The sequence below is a fragment of the Neodiprion virginianus genome, chromosome 1 (assembly GCF_021901495.1).
Source record: "Neodiprion virginianus isolate iyNeoVirg1 chromosome 1, iyNeoVirg1.1, whole genome shotgun sequence".
In the NCBI taxonomy this organism is placed as follows: Eukaryota; Metazoa; Arthropoda; class Insecta; order Hymenoptera; family Diprionidae; genus Neodiprion; species Neodiprion virginianus.
In genome coordinates this window covers 11,514,500-11,537,736 of record NC_060877.1, presented here as the reverse complement: position 1 = coordinate 11,537,736, position 23,237 = coordinate 11,514,500, and the positions used below count along the sequence as shown (strand labels likewise).

At 37.0% G+C, this 23,237-nt stretch overlaps 1 protein-coding gene across 4 annotated transcripts in view; it reads right to left on the bottom strand.

Annotated features, from left to right (window-relative positions):
- The window catches only part of LOC124301101 (phosphoinositide 3-kinase adapter protein 1), a 70,839-nt gene that overhangs the window by 8,356 nt on the left and 39,246 nt on the right, over positions 1-23,237 (bottom strand). For 3 of the 4 annotated variants that reach the window (XM_046755806.1, XM_046755798.1, XM_046755823.1), the window contains 12 exons: positions 13,205-13,358; positions 10,140-10,527; positions 9,366-9,662; positions 8,750-8,885; positions 7,284-7,474; positions 6,745-6,817; positions 6,205-6,480; positions 5,699-6,106; positions 5,514-5,618; positions 4,402-4,496; positions 2,964-3,177; positions 1,649-2,090 (listed from right to left, as the gene is read on the bottom strand). In XM_046755806.1, coding sequence (XP_046611762.1) covers positions 1,649-2,090; positions 2,964-3,177; positions 4,402-4,496; positions 5,514-5,618; positions 5,699-6,106; positions 6,205-6,480; positions 6,745-6,817; positions 7,284-7,474; positions 8,750-8,885; positions 9,366-9,662; positions 10,140-10,527; positions 13,205-13,358 — 2,779 coding nt within the window. Of the gene's footprint in view, positions 1-1,648; positions 2,091-2,963; positions 3,178-4,401; positions 4,497-5,513; positions 5,619-5,698; positions 6,107-6,204; positions 6,481-6,744; positions 6,818-7,283; positions 7,475-8,749; positions 8,886-9,365; positions 9,663-10,139; positions 10,528-13,204; positions 13,359-19,684; positions 19,836-23,237 lie in introns of those variants that run through there. The other variant, XM_046755817.1, reaches the window with a different exon arrangement.

The following is a 23,237-nucleotide window of genomic DNA, read 5'->3' as shown; positions in this document are numbered from 1 at the left end:
GTCCAAATTCAATCAACCCACTCTGAACATTTTAGAATATAATAAATTATGTCCGCTTTTTAAAGCAAAACAAGAGCAATTTATTTTTCGGACCTTACCGAAATCACGTGATCTAAGAGTACATCTTACGAAATTCATTGTTGACAGCGACTGATGGTTTGCACGGTATGGGTAGAGATTTAGTTATTGCTGTCCACGTTTATTATTCATACTGTTTGCATTTATATGAAAGAAATGCTACAGTAATACGGAAAATATACGATAAGAGAAACATTTCGGATCCTATTTGGACATTTGACAGTTTTCCTCTAATCTCGGGAATGTGTAAACCAAGATTTGGAATAATCTCTTTCATATTCAAATGGAAAGTATTCCCAATTAATACTTTTCGTCATACTGATCAGAGTCGATACAGTTGATTCAGCGTAAATGGAGGATAATTATTTTCAATGCGAAATGTCAGTGTTCTATGGGGTTTAAGCTCTTCCGTTCAAGCGAGGGTAAATAGTTTCAGAATTAGACATCAATGGTACCAGTTACGAAGAGTGGATAGCATAGTGGAACAGTATTATTGTACGTACGTTGAATTCAGTGATTACCGCTCTAACGGTTTCCAGAATCAAAAGCAGCCAAAGATAAGGAGTTGTGTAATGAGAGAGGTTTGTCGATAAGGGTTCCGGCAGTACAAGAATTTCAGAGTGCGGTTACAGTAGCCTACAGTATTCATAATTTATGTACAGCTCAAAAGCAATTAGAGATCACAGCAAAAAACAAGGAATTATGAAGCACATAAAATTTCTGATAAAGCAGCCGATAATAAAACTGACTTCCGTGACGAAACAATGTCTCCAAACTACTATACGAAATAACATAAAAAAACTGCGGTATTAAATCAGTTCTTGAGAGATTACATTTTTCTTATAACATTGTTTAAACGAAAAGAAGTTATAGCGTTCCAGAAGATATTGTAATGTAGGCAATTTGATCTATTACTTGATTTTCAGCTTATCGATCAGGGATTCAATTTTATCGCGATATTATTATACCTTTTACTGGAGCATAGATTTATTTTTGAAAACCTATAAACTTCTCGTTACGCAATGATTTTGCCACTAATTTCAACGGGCTGAATATAAATTTGAACCTGAGTCATCCGCGTAGGGCAGATTTCATCTACAATTGAAGCGGGCAGAGAGTCAGGTGTTTTTTTTTTTTCATGGAACCGACACTAAAATGTGAAATTTCTGATATCCTTAGAAACTAGATAAGTTTATTCTAGGAATTGGCAGTTCGACGCGTTAAATCAAATTCAACGAGCCTAAAACCAGCTGCATGTTCGATCATGCACTTGATGGCAGAGCAGGTTTCGCTATATTCTTATTTTTTTCTTCTTCTAATTTCATATCGCTATAGTGTATTTAAAAAAAAGTTACACACAACAGTTGATAACTCGTCAAGTTTCGAAATATTTTATTTCAAATATTCGATCAATTTGGTTCGCGCGTGAAACCCTGAACAAAACGTCACTGAATCGAATAAATCCTTCCCCACTGCTTACTTTTGGTAGTAAAAAATACTCGAATTGTAAACGTAGAATAATTAAAAAAAAAAAATAAAAATAATTCTTGCAAACAATATCGAAACTCACGTCTTAACACGAGGAGGTATCGGAGGTGCAGGTAACTTTTTCACCTCGGACGGCAAAGTCGTCGTCGCAGGCACTTCGACGTTGACGTACTCCGGAAGGTCCGACGTGTCCGAGAGTCCTGTATCACCGGTCAAAGCTTCTGTGACTACATCCGACTCGACGTATTCTTCGTCACCTCCGACAACTGTTTTTTCGGAGATACTACCTTGTTCAGGTTGCCCAAAAGTCGGTTGTTCTCGAGTGATCTGCCTCTGTTGTTGATTGCTCACGTACTCTGTAGGAATGCACATCCCTGGTGGAGGAGTTACCGTGTTGCCGAAAACAGGTTTTGCGTTCAAATTACCATTGGTAGATTCTCTCGTTGGAAGATCAAGGTAATCAGGCTGGTCGGTTGGCGAGATGGGAGTTTTTGGCTCTCTGGGTGTCCCGTCTGCTTTGAAGGCTGAAATAGACATATTGCATAATTATTTCTCCAGCCTTGAAATTCTACGTCAATTTGACGACAGTCATCTTTTCATACCTGTTGTTCGAAAAATTTAATGCCTTGTACTATTCGCAAAGGTGCGTATTCCTTTCTTTATAAGCATGAAAAGTAGCAATAAAAATTCATCGCAAATTTATGATTGTAAAAATGTAGATTTAGAAATAACCAATAACGAAAAAGTGTCACTCACACATGTATCACTGACGAACACTACATCGGTTGCATCATGAATAGTCATGTCATTTCAATTACGCAGCAAGAATTTAACTTGCACGTGCGCACTTTACGTGGAAAAACTTTGCCTGAATAATTACTTAAGAGGTGTTTTTTTTTTCCTCTCTCTCTTCTCATGGTACCTGCACGCTAATGTACGCGTATAAAGTATTCAGAAATAAAATCTGTATCCATGGAATCCCATGAATCCTTCATCCTAGTCACCGTACTCTATAGGCCACGACACGCAAGATTGCGAATAAAGAAATTACTTCTTATGGGTAGACCAGAATACACGACGGTAAAAGAATACAATGCGTAGTTACGTAGTTATGTCATAATTAATTGAAGGTTCTGCAGACGATCGCTATAAAATGGTAAAGCAAAACTTGAAGGATCGACTGTGTGTCACGTTGATTTCGTCCAATATTTATGTAACCGCTGTTTGGAAGGAGAAAGTGATAACAGTGTGACATAAAAGACAGAGACTGAAACAGACTCGAACCAATCACGCTTCTACTGTTTCTAATCAACAGTTACACTTTTTCGCCTCTCAACCGCGATCCATGCTTCAGATCTAATTGTGATGACATAAATCTGATAAGGTAAAGTACACACAGTGAATTGGTAATCCGGATGGAGTGCAGGTCATGTAGAACGCTTCCGGCGATGGCTTCGCGGCAGTTTGTGGTGGTCTTCGGCCCAAGCTGTTTGTACCGATTGAATTGATTGATGTTGGGCCGCAACGAACCGGAGAATACCTTTGCGGATATGGACGCGGTGCTGGAGGGACTTCGTAGTATATTGATTCTTCTTTGTCCGTGCTGGAACGCTACACAAATTTTTAATTGATTGATTAACGATGACTATTTGGCTTTCATTTAAATCACAAGCGACATAGATATGGGGAATTTAACACCAAAAGGAGCAAGAATTGAAAATGTAATTTAATCGATTTTTTTTAACGAAAATGATGTATATGTAAAAAGAGAAGACCTGTATTTTTTAAGCGGCTGAGGTATTTTTTTTTATCAGAATTACGAAATATTCAATTTCTTTGAAAAGTTAACGCGCCGTCTACTAACTCAATAAGTAATATCTTCGGTCCCATCTATAATGGAATATTCAACGAGGACGTATTTTAAGGCAGGAGGAGTCACTTTCATAAGGAAAAAATGTGGATTGCAGAAAATGTGAAAAATTCAAAATTTTATAAATATATTGTTATCAAGAACAGTGAAAAAACTTATTTTTTTCCAACCGTCCTTCAAAAAGTGCTTTTCGTGCATGTGAAGCGTGCGTGAATTGGTCGTTTAGATGAACCCACGTCTCATGTACGAAAGGCGAATTTTCAAAAGGACTAGGACAAGAAAAATCGTCTACATGTCGGATAGAAGGCGATTCTACGTGTGATTACCACTCTCGTTTCGGTCAAGCGGAAAGCATCACACTCATGATCGCGTTGTTTCCGCCCTTGATACATAATATCCTACTTTTTTCATTTTCAATTTTCAAGTTAATCATTATTATTTGTCTTTCACTGAACTCGGGTAAATGTGACCGAGTTGACGAATAAATTTTGAGTATATATTATACAAGATTAGACGTGCGCGTGCGCAACGTAGCTAGACAGAGAAAAATACTATCAGCCGTAATTGCCAAATTATCTCTTTCGGCTCGCTTGATCTATACGCCAAAGTATAGCAGGAACGAATTCCAGTACTGTTAGAGTTCGGTGTTTGAAAAGCAACGAAGATGCCAATGACAGTGCGTAAAATCAAGATTAGGTACCAATTACGCTCAATGCTACACTGCGTAAAATCGAGTTGTTCAAAAGTACGCACGCGCCAAGGAAAGCTCTAGTGTATAAAATATAACATTTCAATTGTGCGCATGCGCCAACGTGTGTTTTCCGCACTATGTGGAAATGGGACGCTTTACGCACACACCACAGGATTCGAAAATTGCACTTTTCAATCAGGTATTGGACATTTTTCTTTTTAAGTGATCCAATCGTATACGGGATTGCCGACACACGTGGGGTCTTTTTACTTACTTTTCGATCCTCGGGATCAGAATGAGTTCCACTATCACCGAGGCTCGTTCCACTGCATTCACTAACCATACTCATGCGTCCTGATGAAGACGAACCTGCGGAACAAGAGAAACGTTGTGAGGTTTGATAAAACTCTTGAATGCTCACATTGGTGTCATAAATTCTTCAGTAATTGTGAAACGCTTAGTACATAAATAATTCTAAGATGAAATTTTGTAATAATGTAATTGAATGTTACTGTGAAGCGACATTATTAGACATTATATTGCGTGATATGTAAGTGGTTTACTGAGACTGGTTAGCTAAGATAGCATTGTGTTCCTGATCAAGGAATTGTAGTCACATGAATTATAGTTGCACTTAAACCGTCTTTGGTGGATAGTTTGGAGGATAAATATTATCTTACAGAATAAATAAAGCAACATACGGACATACACTATTATACAATCAGTTTTATTGGTCAAATACAATAAGTTTTTGCCAATCTGAGAGTGAACTTTGCTTCAATTGGCATTTTGCTGTTTAGTTACTGTCAATTTTAATTTTTGAAAGGACATACTGACGTATTTCTGATGTTGCTCGCACCGCAATGAATTTAGAATTGCCGATTGAGGTCAGGCGAATTAACCATTTGTTGCGCTGATATAGGTGTTAGTTTTATAATTTATAATTCGCAATTTGAAGATTACCCAATTACCATTACTTTTCAAGTATATATACAAAGCTTTTTTCATTCGTACGAAAGTTGTTCATTATTATTAAGCTCAGTTTTTGCATTGAATACTCATATGTAATTAAAAGATCGACTCAGATTGGAGAAACTTTGCGACATGCTGTCGGGAAATAAAGATATCTGAATCATTGGTCTAAAAAACAAGTCATGATGGAGTGAGTTTCGGAAAACATGTGATTGAACATGAGAAAATAGACTAAATGTAAAGAATCTGACATCACAAATCAGGTCTATTTTTCGAAAATATTGCATTGGTCATATTTAAAGATGTATTTGAAATCGGTATTATTTTCATCACATCAAGAACAATACCACAGTTTTCTCATAGTCAGACTGCTGCTTATGCGGGAGTGTACTTTTTGGCATAAGTTTTACTTACTCGATACGCTGTGAAGACTTAAACTGCTGACTGGTCGGCGGGTATTAGTAGTTACGTTCTTATTTTGTATCGGTATTTCTTCTCCACTAGAGGTGTCCTTTGTATCTGTGAACGAATATACAAAAAAGTAGGAAAAGTTGATACATTTCTCAAATTAAGATGCAGAAAGTTCATTGCAAACTGACCTTTCTTCGAAATACCGAACAGCTTTCGTACTCTATCGAATGGTGTGGGCCTTTTCATTTTTTCCCTCAATAGTTTCTGCATAATTTCGTACTCGTCTCGCATCGCCATCAACTGCCTGTCTTTCTCTTTAAAATTCTGTTGTACGTCGTTACGTTTCTTCCAAGAATCTACCAGCTTTTCAACCTCCGAAATCGTGAACACATTGTTTTTGAAGTCGTGTATAATTTCAAGGAGCTCATCTTGTGGTCCCGCATGTTCACGTGGTTTGGCAAAGTTTGATTTCCCTGATAAGCTTGGCGTCGGTGTTGATTCGTCCCGATTTTGTTCCGTAACTGTTTCACAGGTCCCTGAGTTGCCGGATGCAAAGTTGGACCGAGAAAGTGTTGGTGTAGCCGGAGTTTTGAAACCTGTAAATTACCCTTATCGTTAGACTCATAGAAAAAGAATATCCTTTCACATATGTCGATTGAGTATTGTCCAATCATGAAATAACAATTCAACTTACTGGCAGGGTGCATTTCCATATAACCATGAAATGGAAGATCGAGTCCATTTGTCGACGTGCTTGTCGGAGGAGGTATGATTTGCACTGGTGTCGGTGCCGGTGCTATAGCGTAGTCGCCCATATTTGAATCCGCTACAGTGCTTGAAGAAGGGCATGAAGATGGGTGAGTGACTATGGAAGTCAACGGTCTAGCTGTTGGGGGTACCATATACACGTCGTTCAAAGCTCTGGGTTGGCTGTATTCATCCTCGTTATCTTGAATTGGGGTGTGGTTGCCTGACGGAGTGAAATTACAATTGGATTGTTGTTACCTACTTCAAGGGTTAGCTGAGGGTTCTGTTAGCAGCAGCGTGTATTACTTTTCACTGACGATTGGGATCAATTATCCAAAATGACCAAGAATCTTTAAACTTTTACGAGCTACTCATCTGACTATACTTCTCATTTCGATCCGATTTATTCAATCTTAAAATATTTCTTAAAGTTTGGATGAAATAAGAATACTTTTCAAATAAAACCAGAGTTACTTCAATTGTTTACCTGGCGTTGGTGTCGATGTTGACTCGCTCATGACTTTCAGGTAAGTGTACATGTTAGTGAACTCGTTCATTTGCTGCGAGGTGGATGAAGCGGATGAAGAGATGGCATGATGTCCAAAACATGCAATGAAAAATGAGAAGTTTTTTCGTTAGTGCTGCAACGTCACGTTTATAGATATGCGCTCACTTTCACACTCATAATTATCATTGTCGTGTGGTTTTGTTCAACAAGAGAAAATGATTACTCTGAGTGACACCGAATGGCATGAACAAGAACGTCAGTAAGGAACAATTTTATGTTTTTAAAACCGAAGCAATTCAGTCCAAGTCAGAGACGGACGGCCAGATTCCTGATGATCACTGGGGAAACCAGCACTCTAAATTTTGTCGTTAAGAATGTTTTTAGCTTTCTTCCAATGGCCATGAAATAAGGAACGTGCGACATAGAGTGACTGAATAGTAGGAAAAAGGTTAAATGTGCAGGCACACAGGAAGGGAGATGTTGTATTTACGTAGATGTTGGGTATAGAGTCAGCCTACCACGTAGCCACGAAGAGTTTGTGCTAGTTTCGTATGGCCAGCTTGTTCCGCAAGATCGGCTGGTGTCAACTCCGACACGTTTCTAAGGTCACATGCTAGGTCACCGCCCGGGCAATCTAGAAGTTGCCAAGCCAATTTCTCCAGACCAAAACGTGCTGCGAAATGAAGAAGCGTCGGGGTCTCTTCAGGACCTGAAAATTTCAATTTTTTATTATTAAATTTTCTAACGTCGTACAAACATGCATTTATTCATTTATGAAGGCGGTGAAAGAATTGCAAATGAATTGCAAAGCGATTGGTGAACTAACGATTGAAAGAAAAAGGGAAAAGAAACTGCAATATTTATCAAAAAATCAGTAGCACTTTGTATTTGTACTTAGATGTGACAGATTTTCGTTAAAATAATGCTTTATTTTTTGAATATTTCACGAAAAAATGTATAACAACAGCTAATTTTTCTAAAGGAAGATGGTAAGCATACAACTTTATATATAAATTCGGAAAGTTATATTCATTAATGACTGTATACTAGATGAAAATCATACTTGAGAGTTAACCTCGGAAAAATCGTAACGAGTACTGGAAATAAGTACTTCAGCAAGAAAATAGCTTCTATAAACAATCCATGCCTGAACCATAAAGGAGTTATCTTACCGACTATGCATTCTAGGTAGATTTCGATCAGACATGTCCGAAAATGAAAAAAAGATTTGGTTTTGTATTACATGCGATGAATCCCGTGCAAAATAGAATGGGCCGAGACAAATCCATATTTTTTTATTACGCTAGTAGTAGTTAAGAAAATCCATTCCAATCATTTTTCACAATGTCATAAAATTTCGACAACTTCAATGTTTCAATTCGAAGAGAGCTTTATCCTCGGAAATATATTTCACATGCGAAAGAAAATATCAAAACAGTTTCCAACAAAGCTCATTATTTGTTTAAGTACGGTATAGCACTTTTCTTCAAAAACTTGAAACACCAAGTTGCCTAAGAATCAATACAAGTTTCTGGCAACATGAGAGTGAATTTTGCTTTGGTTAGAATTTTGCTATCTAGCTACTATCAATTTCAACTGATCTCAATTGCTGAAAGCACATGTTGCCATCTAATTTTCTGCAATGCGCTATTCTTGTTGTTCATCAGAAACAAAAGCCGGTATTTGATCAGGCAAAAGCAGAAACCGCAAAAAATGGGGTATTTGGTTACATGGGGTATATTGCTGTAGATTTACAGGACAAAAATTACCATCAACAAACATTCCGCGAAAAGGAGGCAAAAATTTCAGATAGTGCGATAAATTTTTTTGCACATACACACTTGATTAGTTATCGGTGTTGGAAATGGAAAGATATTTGAAATAGGGTCAAGCCACTTCGTAGCTAGCTTTCATTGAGAATGGTAGAGGTGGATTTCACTGCTGTTTTCTGATCAACTAATTTCCCTAAAGTGAGTAAACTTACTCGTCTGATTTTTGTGAGCTGGCACAGTTCCAGCGGGACTTGACAGAAGATTAAAATGAGGTGGTAAGTTTCGCTGAAAAGCGTGCACCATCCAATTGTCCAGCTGTTCGCGGTCTCCCGAATTAAAGCCCAGAGTCTGAAATTTAAGAAGATGAACAAAGTAACAAGGACGTAAATCATTAAGAGAATCAAGAATAGTTCGATACAGTCAAGGGGAAGTGACACTGCGCGCAATTTTTATTCTCAGTACAATCCGAAAAAACCGATTTTCAGATTAGCCAAAGTCGTTTTTCGAATAAACGGAAAAATTCGTGTTTTCGAAATTTTAAACATTGATGGGTTCAAACACGTATTTTTGTTTTTCCAGCCCAATAATCACATAATTTCGAAATGCAGATACGAACAGTTGATACTGAAGGATGAAAAAACGTAGTTTCGTACATATTTCTAGGACAAACAAGATTGATGTTTCTTTCATAGGTTTTTTTTTAGGCTGCCTCCGTAACGTGGAAAAAAACAGAGAGGTGAATATAACTTTTGACATTTACATAATTTTCTTGGCGATTTGCTAGCGAACAACGTGTTGTTGTTGGAGGATTTGCAGGTGCACACATACCTGGCACATGAATTCCAGAGGATTGTCATTGGCCCTTAAAATTTGATCCAACTCCCGCAGGCGACTTTCGCATTTGACTTGTCGGACGCCCAGAGCTTCACCGTTCTTGGAAATCCTAACGCCGACGAGCATGGAAACTTCGAGGCATCTGTCAGGTATAGAGAATTGGAGGGTATAGGGATTTCTTTTTTTCATATGCGACACGACTATGGCTTCTCCGCATCTGTCAACTACCACTGTAACCACGTCCTCTGGCTGGAGAGGGTCGTTCAGTAAGGCGATCACTCTGCTCTGGCCCTGTGCACAAATTTTAAACACTCGACTCAGGCGCCAACCAATTCATGATATCGTGAAGAATCAAATCGTAGTGCAGTTGTGCATAAATTTCGTCCCAACGCAATTCACAGTCCAATCGCTGAATTTTTTTCACTCGCTTTACAGTTAATTAATTTATGACTTTACCTGTTTGCTAATCGAAGTAATCTTTATTTTTGATCGTCGAATGACGCATGAATAATTGAATTCTTTGATAATTGGGTAAACTAAATTTTCGCTGTCGCAAATGCGAACACAATATTTTTATCTTCTTTACATCGTGAAAGGGACCGGCAAAAGTGTATTAAATTTTAGTAGATGTAACGTATGTCGTGTAAATAAGCATATTGAGAAGAGAACGACTTCTTAAATTTTCAAGTCGATCAGTCGACTACCTCAAGTACTTATCTACGTTCAGAAAAAAATTGTAAAGTCGATAAATCGATGCCGGCAACTAACCATTTTGACTTTCTTTGGTAGAATGGAGAAGGACGTTTGGTCGGTCTTCGAAGTTTGATACGCCGAAGTTCCCAGAACTGTTACTGCCGCCCTCATAAGATCGCCTACAAAATCTTCATCTTTATCTTTGACGAAGAACTTTCTCCACTCGTTATAGGAGACCAGGGCGGCCTTATGATTTTCAGTAATGTGGGTGTCGTCAACCCCGAGCATCATAGCCAGGACCTTATCCGAAACCAAGTGCCTCGAGAGGCTAGCTGCTTGCGCAGGATTCGAGGTTGCGTACTCCAAAAGGCTCGGGCACAAGACGATTATCCGAAGACGAGCCGCGCTTATTTTCTCCTCTGCTTCTGGAGTCCTCGTTTCCTCGACGGTCACGTGCTGTACTCTGAAAAAATTACAAATATAAGCGTGATAATAATTTACTATCGCATTTTAGTGAAAGAGGTGAGCTGATAGGAAAAATTATTAATCGGCATGATAAAAGATAGAATTGAAACGACGGTGTTTTTTGTAACGGAAAATGAATAAGAGCGTTTGGTATTTTGGGAGGAAACTCGAATCAATCTTTCACAGCCTTTAAAAGTTGGAACTATTCTGAAAAATAGAATGAATCTGTGCTTGTGCCGATGTAATCATTCACGCCAATTTGTCAAGTACATGGTTTACTGGAAGTTATACTACCACCAAGAATGCAAGCCTTCATCACGTCCGAGATGTCTGTAGTGATCTACGTGTGTTCCGATCTTCTATGATTCAGCAACATGCCCGAATGTATTTTAACGTGGTTTAATTTGTATTGCAACAATTAGGTTACCCAAATTTGTCGAACCATTATTATATGTTTGAAATTTTATAGCATTAATTTTTGCGCAATCGACTTGCATGGTTTTGAAGTCAAAGATCCACTCTTTGAAATAATATAAACTATTTTATTTTTGTTATCCCACTCGGAGATCGTAGGTTTAATCATGTGCTTTTTTTTACGAATTTTCATGACTGAATCACTGTCTGCCTGATGTTTCATTTTGTTTTCGTGATTACTTTTTATTTTTGAAGTTTGCAAGGGAGTCTCTCAATAGCTTCTTTTGTGGTTTACTCACAATTGCATTAAAAAGATGTTTATCTTATCATCATTTGATTTAGAATTAACAGACGGTTTTGCTATTTGTAAGAGTTTAATTTTTTTTTTTTGTGATGTCGATTATCTATTATGGTTGAAAGACGGTAGACAACGTAGAAAATGTAAACAATTTACATATTGTTTCATTGTCCACAGGCATGGAGAATCAAAGAATTTTATGTTTTATTTTGTCTGTGATATTCAGTAAAGAGGAGCAGGTGCATTAAAAAAATTTTTGATCTACTTTCTATTACCTTTTTATATATTTAAATCAGATGGATCGTCTTGTTTCGCGAAGAACTGTGTAATGAAAAACAAAAAATATTTGCTTATTCTGTAATAGTTTCAAAGTGATAACATTATCCTACGTACTAATGTAAGGGCAATCTTGTAACGTTTTATAACTTTTAAATATCGATTCATTCTTCATCAATTCACTATCTACGCCTATACATGCGTCATTGAATTGTTTCAAGTTTATTATTTCGATAGTACAGCGAAGAACTGGTTGTTGTATGATTGGACTGCGTGCAAACAGTACGAATCAATTTTGCCGAATCGAAGGTTAACGCTAATGTTTTTCACGTGTAAACTTTTAGTAAAACAGGTTTTAATGAAAACGTCTATTACTTTTGCTTCTCTGACAAAAAATCTAATTTTTATTAACAATCGTTCTCAGTCGGTCCATCGATAGCAGCCTTGCCCGACACAATTTTGAATGCTTGAGACGGATGTTCGTGGAATCATCTGTATGACGTATACTCGCATAAATCACAGTCCGAACAATATGAACAATAAGTATCATTTCAAGAAAAGTTGATTATTGAAGAGGAAAAATTTGCTAGGTCAATCTGCGATGTACGTTGTACAAGCACTGTAAGTATGCGAATAATGTCGGTAGTTAATTTTCTCCTTCGCAGTCTCCTCCGTCTTTCTTCGTGCGTGTCCGTTGCAACTTCATTCACTCGTTCATTCATATACTCCCATCTAAAAATATGCGAGTTCGAGCCGCTTCCTCAGCGTGCAGAAATTCTTTCTTGTTGACCGGCAAGCACGCTAGGCGTTGGAATCGCTTGCCAAGTACAAGAGATAAAATAAACCTTGTTCCAAGCTCTCCTACATACAGCTATATCATACGCCTACTATACATGCTCCTCGAACTTGAAACCCTTTGGTTTAAAATATGCTGCATATAATACTGTAAGTGTAGAGTAGGTACCCGTTCAATTCATATTCCAACACTCAAACGATGAAAGCTTTGATACCATTTCGCGATTTCACTTCTGAGTGCAGATTATTCGCGTAACATGTTTAGCTACTGAAAAAATGCTTACATCTTTTTAGCACCGTGACTAAAAATGTGCCAGCGGTTTTTTTGTATCTTGAGTAAAAAGCAGCTAATGCAACGGGTGAGTTTACATTCGGGGCATTCTACGTCAAATCGACCCGGGTCAGACCTTTGACCTCACCGATTTGACTCGCGATTTTTTACATGATTGTTTTGACTCTCGAAAGCACTGATTTTTTTCGAATCTTTTAAAAGCTCCTCGTTACCTTTTCGATGCACACGATTCTTTATATAACAAGAGTATTTTATGCGTTTTTTCACGGAACACGAAATTGAGGTTAGGGTCGCGTAATGTCAGATTTGTTTGCAACAGCGCATGCGCGCAGTACAGAAAATACCACTTTTCACTCCTAGGACGTGGAAAGTGGTTTTTCAACACTTCGCGCATGCGCATTCGCAAACTCACTCGACAGTCATAGAAACGGATACTTTGTGTACGGAAAACACGCATGGAAAATGCGTAAAACATTCTCGCGTTACATAAAGCGATATTACGCGTCTTTGTTATTCTACGTCTCGTTACCATTTTGCTTTTGACTTTGTTTCTCTGAAACAGAGGTATAACTTCGTCTATGGTATAAGGAGTAAACTTACTTGAAGGGTGGTCGCCCTTGCTGTTGGCTTATGTGCGCAAAGCATGATACAAGGTAGTTGACCCACAGCACTGCAACCTCGCTCTCCTTACTTGATACAAGAATGACGTCGTCTATCGCGGCCTCTCCAGTAACGAACGGCATCACTGCGGTTCCTGTGATGATGCGAAGAAAAGTCATGTATAGAATGTTACAACACGTGTCACGATAATACACATGTATATATATATATATATATATATATATATATATATATATATATATATATATATATATATATTTAAATATTTATGCGGCATTCCATGATATCTCGATCAAGATTCTACGTCGTTTTCTCAGATTAGTTTTTAAATTTTTTTGTATGGAAGTACACGATGAAAACCACAATTGCAATTTTTTCAGAAATTGTCGACCCAACATATCTCAACTATAATTCAAATACTTGAAAAAAAATCCTACTCTTAAAAATCTGAAAATTTTTTGAAAAATCTTATAAAATATAACAAAATTTTTTACACCTGTTAGAAGAAGATTTCGTAACTTCAAAAGATGAATGAGAACAAAATTATTATTGTTCGAGTATATTTTTGACATAAGAATGAACATAAGAGTTTTTTATACAATGGGTCGAAAAATGTCTATTTAGAGGATTATAGAGAATCAAATATATTATGATGATGTTTATATTTATATTTTGTTTCAAATAATTTTTGTTTTTATCTTCATTTTTCTTATTCATCTTTTGAAGTTATAAAGTCGCCATCTTCTAATAGGTGTCAAAAATTTGGCTATCTTTTATAACATTTTTTGACATTTCTTCTGATTTTAGAATGTTGGGTTTTTTTCAAGTCCTTAAATTATACTTCAGGTACACCGGGTCGAAAAATTCTGAAAAAAATTGGAATTGCGTGTTTCGTCATGTACTTTCATACAAAAAATTATAAAGCTAATCTGATACATCGACGTAGATTTTTGTTCGAGATGTCATGGAATGCCCCATGGAATGTACGTGTATATGTATATTGCAGAAATTTAATGTTGATTTGAGTTTAAAGAAGACAGTGTAAAAGAAAGTACCGTTAACGGCAGCCGCCTGAATTAATTATCATATTGTCACAGTTTTCAAGTTGACAAATCAGCGAGTCTCAAGTTTTTCTTAATATAAACTGTTGTAACCTGAACGTAAAATAGTCAGGCTTTAGGTCCGATGAACAAGTTAGACACGTTTGTGTATGAGACGTGCTCTCTAAAATATGAAGAAATATAAAAACCTATTATTCATTCACAGATATTATTCGTTATAATACGAACTCCTGTCAGATTTTATTTGGGCTAGACGAGCGAGTAACCTCTTAAATACACCACAAATCATCGCAGCTTTTGATTTAATGAGTTTAATTCGATTATTATTATTCATTTATTTTTTTGTTACTTATGAAAATTGATTAACAACTGGGATCTGGAAAGAGCATCGATGATTCTTGGGTTCTACACTGATAGATGTAATCGAATGAGACAATCAAACGATTCGCTCAACGTTCCTGATTTTCCCGGCTGGTCGACCACCCAGGATACCAAGCTGTATACTTATTTATACAAGGTTCGAATTATCTTGCGGAAGCATAAATTTGGAGCAATTGCAGCACATGTCTTACTGCACTTGAGTAAAATTGCGTGTGAGGTGGTATTTCCACTCAACTCATCTTCGATTTTTGTTTTCTCTTATTCAGAAACTGGCGAATTGAGAATAGTTTTTCAAAAAAGCTGAAATTTCCGAGATTCTGCTTTATCATACGTCGTACCTTAACATAAAGTTCTATCTTCGTACAGTGTTTACTTTGCACAAATACATGCCGGCTAGGTAAATGAGATCACGAACAGTTTCTCCGCAAAAGCGTCAAGTTTTTGATTTTTCTGCGATTCTAAAATAAAATAGACGATCACACATCGATTTCGGTTTCTCAACAATAAGATGGAGCGTGTATACATATGTATATTATCTTATTTCAATACTTCAAGACTTTGAACTAGTTTAAAAATATTCAAGTGACTCTACATAATTTCAAATGGTTCGATGTATCTCCATTTAGAAAGATCGATGTGTTCCGCCAGCAAACTTGGAAGCAAAAATTCACAGAAATTTTTTACGCGCAGAAGTTTATTTATAATACCAAACGTAAAAAACCGTTCTCCAGTAAAAAAGAACGATGCGAAGGTGCGAAGGTGCGAGCGTCACGTATACAATATCTATACACGCGTGTTACGTACCAAACCGCAATACATTTAAGACACAGAGGTATTTCCGGTTCCGAGTCCTCGCCTAGCCACGCAATATCGACAAACGACACGCCCGTGCATGCAGTAATATATACTACGAACCCCGTAGAATTATTCGGTTTATGTTTTGCCGGGGCAAAGCCATTAGCCTCAACTCCTGTAGGAATAGCCACGTCTGTTTACATTTTCTCGTTTTAGGTGCATCATGCACACGTGCCATGTGTATCTTATACGTGTAGACACGTGTACATTATGTAGGATACGTGGATGTAAATACCTAGGTATACATTTTCAAACGCACGGAGGAAATGACACGACGTGTAATGACGAGGAGTCTAGACGCTAGACAACTGCAGTGGTGGAACAATTTTACCGACAAACATTCGAAAAGAAAAGCTATTCTTTTTCGAATTTCAATGAAAAAATTCTACGATTACTTCAGCAGCACGTAAAAACGTGTTAAATTTTTTCAGGACGTTAACCCTTGGAGCCCGTATCTATTTTTTCGATCCCGAGTCTGTGAGACCGTGTTCAATTTTTCATGGTCTACCATTTCTAAACTTATACTCGTCCGATTAACTTTGAAAAAATCGTTAGATAATTTTTAAACGTTGTAGAATCGATCCCAGAAAAAATACCTAAGAAAAAATTTTTTTTTTTCACACACAATTTTGTGAAAGTATTATAATTTTTAAAAAATTTTTTTATTATTGGATAAAAGTTTAGATTTATATTGTCGAATAGGATATTTAGGACGAAATTTGTTTCTGCTCCGAGCATTAATTAAAGGGAATTTTGAATTCTCTATAAATCATCTGATACAGGTGACACTGTCATTTTTAACAAAAGTCCGAGTAACTGGGTCGGCACATAATTATACACCGTGTAATTTAGGCATAATTAACGAACCAGTTTAATAACGCGGAATGCACATCATACGCAATTCTCTCGGGACTCGAAGGGAGTTCCGGTAACATATTTTTTTATTTTCGCTTCGCAGACCGTGCGTTTTGATGGTCACGTGTAGCCTGAACGCGCATGCGCGAATACAATCACATCACATGTATTGCGCAGTGAGTCCGAGTTTGTTCGCGCATGCGCGTTTATCCTACCCGTTTCTATGAAACCCCATGGTTTCATATTGTATTCGCATAAATTCGCGATTACTCCAGCATTTTTCGCCTTAAATAACGAACGAAGCTGTGAATAATAATTTTTGAATCATTACGCACAGTGGTTGAAACCACAGACGAGAACGTTTACTCATATTTCCGCGCTTCTAGAAACAGTTGCTTAAGAATTTAGATATCAGGGAATATCTTTTGTTAGACAACTGTCGTAAGCGAAATTATAATATGCGTAAGCTTATATTCAGAATTTGGGATTTGGTACACAACTTTGCGCTTCTGTTTACTGTAAACTGGTTTTTATGATGAATTTTCAGTTATCATAAGATTATAATCATTTTTTATGATGAAAATGTTGTAGATTTTGCTACAGCCTTTGGGGGACAATTAGTTTCTAAAACTATCTATCGATGAAAAAAAAATGGTACATGATTGAAGGTTCATACTGTGTTTTAAATATTCACTAATCGGTTCATTGATTCATTGTTCAATGTATAGTGGTGAACAAATAATCGTTCTTTCACAAAAAATGTCTTCTTTATGTTAGCGCTCAAGCACATGGTTGGTTCAATTTTAATTTCTCGGGTCTCGAAAATTTCATATGAAAAATGTACGTTATTAGCAAGGGAAACATAACTGAAGTTAAGTTTGCAGCTTTGATTATGATAGAAAACGACTCTTTTATTGACAGATTTAAAATTTATCTTCAATATTTGACTACTTTTGACTGAAAAATTAGGTACCAAATTTTACCCCCCTATTGTGCTGTAAAGCAAAAAAGCAAAAAATATTTATATAATTGTATTTTTATACAGTTGAAAGCTTTGGCGTTTCAAACTTTCTAGCAAAGAACCGGATTGTGTTGCCGATAAACTGTAATTGCTTAATTTCCATGCCTGACTATTATTAGTTATTGTTTAGCTGCAAATTCAGATGATAATTACGACATGATCCGTACCGTTCTCTTAATGATTGATTCGTTTTGAAAATGACTGCCTGAAGATATTGATGTTGTGAAACACGCTGTTTCGGTAAAATTCTTTCCAAAGTATAAAATATGGTTGTTGAATCCATGGACGAAGTTTTCTCGATCAAAATATATGTAATTCTAAATCGAGTGTGTGGTCTCATCTTTGTATTGAGACATTGGATCTGTCTTACAAAGGCTAGTTTTAGCCCTTTGTCGATAAAATTCAGTATACCTGAACAGGTATGTAAGAAGTACTAAGTGTATCCAACGAATTTCCTTGCGCGTGGAAAATTCTTGTAAATTGACGGCCAGGAATAACGATGTATACCTTTTATGTCGGGGGTCCCTCTCTGAGCTTAAGTAAGCGTAAGTAAACTGTTCTACGGAACGAAGGTAAGTAAACTAGGCCGGTTTACAGTTGGTGGTGGGTGCACTTGCACGTTGTACGAGCAGAGCAAAGGCAGTAACAAGAATAGAACTTGACTACCGTAACGGAGCAAGGCATGCCCGCGCCAGCTACGAAACAGACTCGTGTTAGATCCATACACATTTCAATAAATTTCACCCCAGCTCCGGGTGATGGGGAGAGCGTTCTCACTCGATTTCTGGATTTTCCCTAAACCCTGGAGGTTTTTCGTTATCCGGTTTCAGCCAACGATGTACTTTTGGTATCAGCTTTTGTTGAAAACGATAGAAAACTGTTTATCTTGTGACGTTGGATCCCTTTGATCACACGGTCGGTAGTTGAGATTGGGGGATTCGTCTCTATAATTGAAGTTCAATGCCCTCATTGGTGGAGCATCTTTTGAACGTGCTTGAAATTACAACGTAATAATGATGGAAGTTATCGAAATTCAAGTTTTTTTACAGTTATTGAAAAGCCACGCAAATTAAGCTAAGTTATGGGGTTATTTTAAAATAATATTATAAAATCACCTTAATGTACAGTGCGACTAACGATAAGGTCTCTGAGATCACGAAATGTCACTTAAAGTTGAACAAGAGACGTAAAATCCTTCAAAGAAATTCATTGTTCTTTTAAATCATATCAAGTAATATTTGGATACTCAAAATTATGATATATAATGATTCTGGGTTGTGCGAAGTCTGTGAAGGTAGCACGAAATTGTACATACAGTCACTGTATATTTTAAAACAGTCTAAACATGAAAGAGATCAAAATTGTATGAAGTTTTATGAAGTCACTTATGCTGATTTTAGGTCTTGACAAGTTACTTCATGTCTTCCGAGATCAGTTCAAGTTATGCAAAATCACTTCAAGTTCTACGAGTCCAATTAAAGTTACACAAGTTCAATCTGAGATATTCTACAAGTCAGTGGAGTGACAATTGGTCGTCAGACGTCTCTTGAATACACAAAAAATGATCCGATGCTCTGCCAGGTCATTGCACGTAACTGCTTCAAGTTCTAAGTCAAGGTAACTTAACCCTTACGCTGCTTATCGCTGGAGACCGCGCATCAAAAATCATTACGCAATTCAAATAACTTGAAAAAAAATCTAGCATACTCTTTAACCATTATGTTTCTAGGAGAATTAGTCATCTTTAGCAAAATGAATTTGCCAATATGATTAAAAAAATAAATAAAAGAAAAGTGGATCGCTCTACTAAAAAAATCACGACTCACTGAATTTTTAATATTTCGAGCTTAAAATTTACTGAATAACTTTCAAGATACAGATATGTGAGGAAAAAAATATGAATATACTGTGCGATGAAAAAAAGGTATTTTTATCTGAGCAAGTGAAGTTGAATTTTTGAAAAGAGAATGGACGAATGATTTTTACAGCAGCTCATATTATATGTGTTGGATTAAATCAGATAACTTTGGATTTTTTTTCATACAGAATTCACGGTGAAGATGTCGCGGGGTCATTTTGACCCCGGTGTGCAGTTTAAGGATCGAAGTTGTGTTATGTCGCGCGAAGTTATGTTTCAGTCTTTGGAAATATTTTAATCTCAAATTTGGATGCCCATCGTATTGGTAAAGTGGTTTCTCGATAAAAAAAACAAAGCACTTAGCAATTTTTCACCATTTTTCCCGTAATATTTGAGTTCAGAAGAATGTTTTACAGGACGCTACTCACGCGTGGTAACCATGGACAAGTCTAAGAACGTTGGCCTGTTGCGTCTCTGCAGACGTGGAGTCAGATTTGCCATCTTATCTACACTTGGAGACGAGCGGAGAAGCGAATAGCTAATCGCAAGACGATGATGGCGCTTTGTTTGTCGAAGCACTGTCTTGTAGGACGTATTCCGCGCGACTAACCAACCGGCGGTCTTAGCAAGGGGGGAAGTCCATTGTCTTGGTTGGCCAGTTTTCGAATTAGGCGATGGCCATATAATTATTACGTACGTGTCTTGAAAGGAGAATCGCCATCGACGAAGAAACGCGCCATGTAAGCCGTGCGGTAACCTTTTTCGAACGGGTTGCGAACAGAACCTTGGCCTTTTGCTTCCTTCGATGATGTTGACGGGGCATTAAGGTATTAGATCCGAGGCAAATTCATAAATCAACATCAGACTGCGATAGAATGATAAGTCTAATGAAAAATGTATCAAGGAAATTGCAAATGAATTAGATCCAACATATATGTATATCTACTCCTGCTTCGTTAGACGTTAAAAAAATCAAAAAAACGTGCTTCAGAAAAGCATTTTAAAGAATATTCTTCGAACTTTCGATCATCACGGTTATAAGAGACGAGCAATTCCATAAATACTTGTACGCGTAAAGTAGGAGATTTTGTCTGTGCTTTCGGTAAGTAAAGCAGTACTTTTACGTATACCATGAGTAAAGTGAACATACCAACTTTTCGAACGATTTCCAACTTTAGCATACGATATGTAAAGAACTACTGAACGTAGTGAAAAAACGAACAAAATCTCGTACATTGCGCGTGTTCGTGCGAAAAACGACGTCCTCTACGCAAGCTCAAGATTTTACACACTAGTGTATAAAACGAGTGATGAAAACTGCTATTATCTTTCGAGACAAATCGTAATCTCTGCTGTTTTGGTACAAATCATTAAAATTTATTCTGTTTTTTCAACACAACATCGGATTGTGAGCAATTTATTTACAGTTAGTTTTGACCCTAGATTAAAACTGTGTATATATAATAAAACTGGGTGCAGTTATGGAATAAGAAATTATTTCGATGACTTTCACTTCAATCCACTGTACGTGTAAAACTTGAATACTGAACGGAAATTGTACGAAAGAATGTAGTAGGATATTAGGGAGTTTTTCAAAAGTTAGAAAACATTCATGTTAACGTTTATATAGTAGAAGGCAAGAGTGAGCGGGTGGTCCAAACTGTATCTTATTTTCATCAAGTGCCTGTAGTTAATTGTAAAACAGTCATTTCTTCTTCCGATGCCGTCTTTGCAGCTATACTCGGTTTCTTTCTCACCCATCAAAGTACCTACTCATGTGCGAGGTAGCGGTATGCTCAGAAAAGAGGCATGTCATTAAGCAGCACTTTACATCTGCTTGACATTCTCATCTGAGAACCTCGATGACTGTAGTGGTTGAAACGCGTGTTTCATACATTAGATTCTGTTGGGTTGATTTTCGCGCGTTGAGAATGTAAATCGTAGCGACCAATCACTTTCGTCAAAGAAAGTGCACGCCTCTGTTGAAACCTTGTATATGCTAATACAGTCGTTCAAAAATGATAAACGTTGAGGAACTAACGACGAAAAATTAATTAATGTTGTCGTTAATATCACAGAATTACGAGACTAAAGTTCTAGTAAATATCTTTGTAAGAAAGTGCATCGATCAAAGTTTCCTGCGTTCGAGCGAAAGATTTTTATTTTTTTTTTCTAAAGATTTATAGAACTACTATCGACAGTTCTAGACCAGAGAATGATAAGCCGAGTCTTTTTATCAAAAAATAGTAATGTGTTCATTTGATGAGGCTGAAGTTAGTAACGTTGACATGAAAATGTATCCTTGGATCATAATATATATATATTAGAAATTTTGCAACTTCAGAGTGATTAATTTAGGAATCGAATTTTCAACTACAAGTGTGTACTAATTTATTACAGTTTACGAACAATAAGTCAGACAATATTTATTAAACCAGTGGAATAACGATTTTTCCTAAAAATGCATTGGGACATTAACGTTTCGAACTTCAACGGGATTCGTTTCGATGCAGTTAACAGGTTGAACAGAATGACTTTCAGTAATCCTGGGTTAGTTTTCATTCATATCTCCGACTATTCACGGTAAGTTTACCAAATAAGTTGTTCGGAAAATAATAAAAATGTGATTGAATTAGTATTTTTTTCATTTATTAAAGGCTGCCTTGCTCACGAGGTTGAAGTTAGTAACGTTATCGTAACGAAATATTGGATGAAAATTCCCTATTTTCTTAATTCTACAGTGATTTTGAAGGAACTAAGATTTCGAAATATGCGTGTATTTTCTCTTATTACGGTTTACTGAATTTCAAACAATTCGAAAATCGCAAAATAACGCTTCTTCCTCAGCATGAATCGTTACGACAACGCGACTAGCTTCAATACGATCCATGCTCAAGGTTCCGAGGTGGAGACGGAGACGGAGACGATTCGACTGGCGCCTGTCTTTCGGACTCTAAAATATATTAGCATATTTAGAATTTTTGCTGTCGGGTCGAGAGGACGTGAAGGAATACGTTCCGTTCATACGATATCCTAACTCGTCCGGTTATTTTCACTTTCTTTATGTACCAATGTTAATAAAAGTATGGCTGGCAGATAAGACGCGAGAGACCAGAGGATCGGAAGTTGCATACATTAGACGTACGGGTGTATTATAGAGATGTGCGTGCCGCAGTCCGCATACGTACAACGACAAATGAGACATTCCCATACAAACGGCTTATCCGACGGACAAGGGTCCGAGGGCCGAAATATTCAATGTAATATTCATGCGAGGCGTTACTGGGCAAGGCGGGGTGAGTCGAGGGTGAAAATTCATCGTTTTATCTCTTTTCATTCTCTTCCATTCTCTCGGCGACGTCGGAAAGTTGAGGCATCGACTCGCTACGCCGTCCGACGTCTGACGCCGACGACCGTCGCGACGATATTAAGATTTGATCTTCTGTCCACAGCGTAATTTCTAGGAAACTTTTGCCCCGGCCTAGGGCCTGACTTCGAACCTAAATTATATTATTTTCTTACAGTTCGGTTATATCTGTGAATCGTAAGATAAATCTCGCTGTGTACAAAGGCCGCATGTGTATACTGGACTGGTCGAAAAAAATCAAATATTTTTATTTTTCTAAGTTACGTGTTTGATAGTTGTCGGAAGAGGAAGTAAGACGCTTGTTATAACTTGAGCCCCGAATATTAATATTTAGTGGTTCCTGAACGCAATTTTCCGTTTCTTATTTAATTAACACGAGAAAATAATTTCAGTTATTTGTGAATATTGTAGCTTAGTAACTAGGCAATATAAATAAATTTCTGATACATATATTTGTAGGGAATTTAATTCCTGCTGTAATTTATTGATAACTGAACTCTTTTAAAAGTTATTCAAGGTTATACCTGAAATAATGGAAAAATTTCATTGTTTTCCAGATTAATAGCGAAAATACTGAACTCATCACAAAATATTGTGGGGTTTTTTTTTTCTAA